The 5,117-nt window shown below is 34.3% G+C and overlaps 1 protein-coding gene across 1 annotated transcript; it reads left to right on the plus strand.

Annotated features, from left to right (window-relative positions):
* The first annotated feature begins 222 nt into the window (after positions 1-222).
* LOC107178598 (uncharacterized) lies at positions 223-981 on the plus strand. Its single transcript, XM_052435712.1, has one exon. It carries the CDS (start codon positions 223-225, stop codon positions 979-981), a length of 759 nt encoding a protein of 252 aa, XP_052291672.1.
* Positions 982-5,117: the final 4,136 nt, after the last annotated feature.

Consider the following 5,117-nt stretch of genomic DNA (forward strand, 5'->3'; position numbering starts at 1 on the left):
GTATCCTGGGAAATAGATACCAGCAGACCTAAAGTACGCCAAGAGGTGGTAAATCTGTTTTAAAGAAACTGCCCTGTGTAGGCCTCAGGTTTATATTTCTATTTCGGTTTCATTCCTCTTCTGTTCTTCATTTGTTGTTTAAATTAGCTACTGTTTAAATTGTTATCTCACTGTGTTTGTTTTTTTTAACAATCTTAAAACAGAATTTATACTATCATTAAGATGGCAACTAAAACCGTTGATGATGTTCCATATGTCCCTGTTGCTGCACCATCTGTTGTGAAGGAACCCGCCTCCATGGAAATTCCTGTCAATTATGCGAAAAGGCCTGAAAAATTCAATGGCCAGAATTTCAAACGTTGGCAGGAAAAGATATTCTTTTACCTGACCACGTTGAACCTTACGAGGTTCTTGACGGAGGATGCTCTTAAACCCAAAGAGGGTGAAATGGATTTTCAAGTTGAAAGTGCAATTGATGCATGGAACCATTTTGATTTTTTATGTAAAAATTATATAATGAATGACCTTAGTGATTCCTTGTATAACGTATACATAGGAAAGAAAACCGCCAAGGAGCTATGGGAATCCTTAGACCGAAAATATAAAACTGAGGATACAGGTACCAAAAAGTTTATTGTTGGTCGCTTCCTAGATTATAAAATGGTGGATTCTAAAACTGTAATAAGTCAAGTACAAGAGCTTCAAATTATATTATCCGATATCCTTGTAGAAGGGATGCATTTAAGTGAAACTTTTCAAGTGGCCGCAATTATTGAAAAATTGCCTCATGCTTGGAAAGATTTCAAGAGCTATTTGAAGCATAAACGCAATGAGATGAATATTGAAGGGCTGGTTGTTAAGCTCAGAATTGAAGAAGATAACAGAAATGCAGAAAAAAGAGGGATTATTTCTGTGGCTAAGGCAATTTTTGTTGAACATGAACCTAAAAATAAAAAGCAGAATGGTTACGCAATTTTTTAGAAGGTATTCCAAAGTGGCCAAAGCCTGTGCCTACAATTTGTATACATTGTGATAGTCAATCAGCTATCGGTAGGGCACAAAACAATATGTATAATGGTAAGTCTAGACACATATGTCGTAGACATAATACCATTAGACAACTTATTTCTACTGGAGTTATTTATATTAACTATGTGAGCTTAAAAGATTTCGGATCCGCTAACCAAATGGTTAAACAGAGAGCTAGTAGAAATATCATCGAGGGAAATGGGATTAAAACCCATAGAATGATTAGTCAATAACGAAGGAAAACCCAACCTAGTTGACTGGAGATCTCAAGATCTAGGTTCAATAGGATAACCTATTTGTTAAAGACTAAAGCTAGATCACCTATGTGAGAGAGAAGTGGGGCCGCTTCAAAGGGAACTATTATGGGTTCAGCTCTTAGAAACTCTTGCAGAACCAGGTAGATGTTCAAGGCCAAAACAAACATAACCATAAGAACTCAACAGTGTTAGGAGAAATACATATATGTAGTATATGATCGTTTACACTAATGACATAACAGTTCAAAGACATCGCATCTACTGATTAGTCAGTAAAGTAATTACAATGGAAGGTTCAAAGGATAACACCTACCTATCATGTGCTAGATATCGATCCAATAAACTCGATCATTAAAGTCAAAAATGGTTTTGATGTAAAAAAATATAGCGGTTTTTTTGTTTTCCTGCCAATTTTCATTCATGTGGGGGATTGTTGAAAAAATAGCATGTATATATGCTATTTTGAGGGCACATTTTGAGTGGGTCCCACTTAACAAAAATGAAAAATCTTGTGAGGTTCGGATTCTACTCCGTTGATACTTCAAAAGTATAATCTTATTTTCTCAAAATGGTGCTTGGGTGAATGAGAAATTGTCTCTCAAAGTTCACCCTTGAAGTTGGAAATTTGAAAGGAAATGAGGCTTATCCCACATGGGAAAAACAAGCCTAGGGATTAGTGTTTATATATAAACACTTAACCATGCATGAGTAAGAATTATAAGGATAGAGGCTCTCTCCACACGCGCGCGCACAAGGAGGGTGCAAATCCAAGACCGATTTGGTTGAACTCGTGTGCACCTGCGCGTCCTGCGTATGCGAATGTCAGCCCAAAATCATTCATGCAAGCTTGGCACGTTTTTTATTTCCTTTTGAATTTTTGTTGTAACAGTTTCACGTTTTGAATTCAAAACAGCTTCATAACAATAATTTTTTAGCTGTTATACACGTTTATGAATTTAATTTTGAAATCAATTCATTGAATTGATTTGGCTGTTATAACAATTAAATAAAATATATTGAATTCGAAAATTCAATACAAAGCAGCTGTTACATCCTCACATGACTATAAAAAGGCACCTCCTCTTCTGTTTTTTTTACACTTGAAAAACCAGAACAAAGCTCACTTGTTTTTCCTTCCTCCTTCTTTGTCGTCTGTTTTCTCTGATCAAGTTCACTGTTGTGGTTCGCCGGAATTTCCATCATGTGCTTAGCCGAAAATTCGTGCCCGTTGTATCCTGGGAAATAGATACCAGCAGACCTAAAGCACGCCAAGAGGTGGTAAATCTGTTTTAAGAAAACTGTCATGTGCAGGCCTCGAGTTTATATTTCTGTTTCGGTTTCATTCCTCTTTTATTCTTTATTTGTTGTTTCCGATTGCTGGTTTACATTGTTGTTTAAATTAGCTACTGTTTAAATTATTATCTCACTGTGTTTGTTTTTTTTTTAACACATTATTATCATAATAATAATTACAGATAGAGCCCTGCTGAGTGAATACATTTGTCTATATTCTTGATTGTTGAACCTTAAATTTTGACAAACCCATTCCACCATTTACCTGCAACTCCGAGATAAAAAATTTCCATTCAACATGAGCATAAGAGTGCCTTGCCCTTGCTCTTTTTTAGCTGCGTATGCTGTCCTTGTATTCTGCTTTAGCTTCCACGCCATTTTAATTCCTGAAATCCTTAGTGTAAGGGCTTCTGAAGTTGTCGGGAACGAGACAAATCGATTACCCTTGCTTGAATTCAAGTCCAATATCACCCATGACCCTCTTGGTGCTTTGTATCAATTATAAATTTATTTTTAGTTTATAAATTTAAAGGTATTGTTGTCTTTTTGTTGATATTAGTGTTGGATGTAAACAAATAAATATTTTAATATTTATGAAAATAATAAATAAAAAGAGTATAAGATGTTAAATAAAATTTTAATAGTATATGTAAGTAAAAGGTATCATAATATTTATTAATATTTTATAAATAAAATAAAGTATAAAGTATTCTGTTAAATTTTATATTACAGAGTTACCTTACAATGTTGCAACATAGCTGAACCAATTTAGAATCAGTGTTTTTTCTTGAGAATAGTGTCGGCAAAGCTTTCAGTCGCTTCATATTGGATTATGTTATCATTACAACAATTCCTTTTTATAAAGCTGAGTGTGAGTCACATTATCATTATTTAGGCTTTGATCGAGATGTCTATTGGGCCGGGCTACTCAGCATAGCACGCGTCCAAAAAGGGCTGATTAAAATTTTAATACTTATTTTAATTGAATAGAATAATATTAAATCTGATAATATTTTGTTTCACTTCCATCAAATTGATTTTTTTGGAACTACTAGAAAAAAATTAATGACAGTTTCATTTAATTTTAATTGATTGAATAATATTACTGATAATTTATCATTCACTTAGTATGAGCATATAAATATGTAATTTTGAAGCACTTATACGAATCGATTCGAATCATGTATAATCTTTCACTTATAATCTACTCGAAAAAATAAAGATAAAGTTATAAATATTTATATAGACTTATTTCATTCAAATTGATATAATATAATTCAACGGACTTAATTAAATAACTTGTGACTTATACTATTTATTTTTTAAAATTTATATTTTTATCCAACCTATAAATTTGGACTAAGAATTTAGAATTTTATCAAAATTCCACTCAAAATTCTGCCTCTGAAAACGAGAGTGGGTTATTTTCTCTAAACGATGACAAGGTCTTTCCGGAAAGGCCCAAGATTTGTTTTCTCACCGGTGGGAACCCCTATGTTCATGGGTCACCTTCATTTGACGCCCTTACTGACATTAACGGTGCAAGCAGTAGTAGCCAAGGCCAAGTGGGTGCCGACAATGAACCCGATGTGAGCGGTTTCTTGATGGGTTTGGGGGAAAAGATGAAACGGTGTCGGAGCGCTGAGGATTTGGTGGCGGTGAAGGCGGAGCTGTACTCTGTTTTTGTACATATTATCATGATTGGTCAGAGCATGTACGTGATAAAAAATTAATGGAAAAATGACTAGTGCAACGAGAGCACCCAAGACTCCGATAATATTATTGTTACTTTCATGTCTGGTTTGGGTTATGCTGATGATCATGTGAGGACTTGAGTGTATGCTTATTGTTGTAAAAGGCACTTAGAGATAAAAACTTTTCCTGCAAATTTTGGTTATTTGCTGAGAAGGTCACTTGTTTTGTGTCAGGTCGAGATATAAATAGTTATTATTCATCCCCAAATTTGCAATTAGAGAGGTTCTCTTCACTTTGGACAGAAATTTTCCTGTCAAAAGAGGACCAGTTCAATGGTATGGTGTATAGAATTTTCCAGGCTCTGTTGATTTTAATTTAGCAAGAAACTTTATCGGATTTGTTCAATAAATTGTCATTTATCAATGTTTTTTGCATATTGTACTCTGTTCTTCTTTCAATAATACCTCTCTGTTCGAATTTTGGGATTATGATGATCATCTGATCATGTGAAGGGTGTATATTAGAAAGGTCTGTATATTTTTCCAGGCATTAAACTGAAAAAACCATGTTGGAAGCTTGTAGCCAGCCTTTGATTGAAAATGTAAAATGAGACTGTACTCACTAGACCTATGTTTTTTATCTGAGGTGTCATGCATGATAGCTAACACTTTAGGAAACATTGGAGCAAAAGCTTTCTAAACAACGCTGTTATTGTCCTCGCCAGGCATATTCTTTCATTTGAAATTGAATCCTGCTGTTACCATAGGAATTGACCCAATGCAACAATATAGTTCTGGCCAGAGGGCAGTTTATATAGGCAACTTTTCTTCTTTATGTAGATGA

Source organism: Citrus sinensis, chromosome 3 (assembly GCF_022201045.2).
Source record: "Citrus sinensis cultivar Valencia sweet orange chromosome 3, DVS_A1.0, whole genome shotgun sequence".
Taxonomy (NCBI): domain Eukaryota; kingdom Viridiplantae; phylum Streptophyta; class Magnoliopsida; order Sapindales; family Rutaceae; genus Citrus; species Citrus sinensis.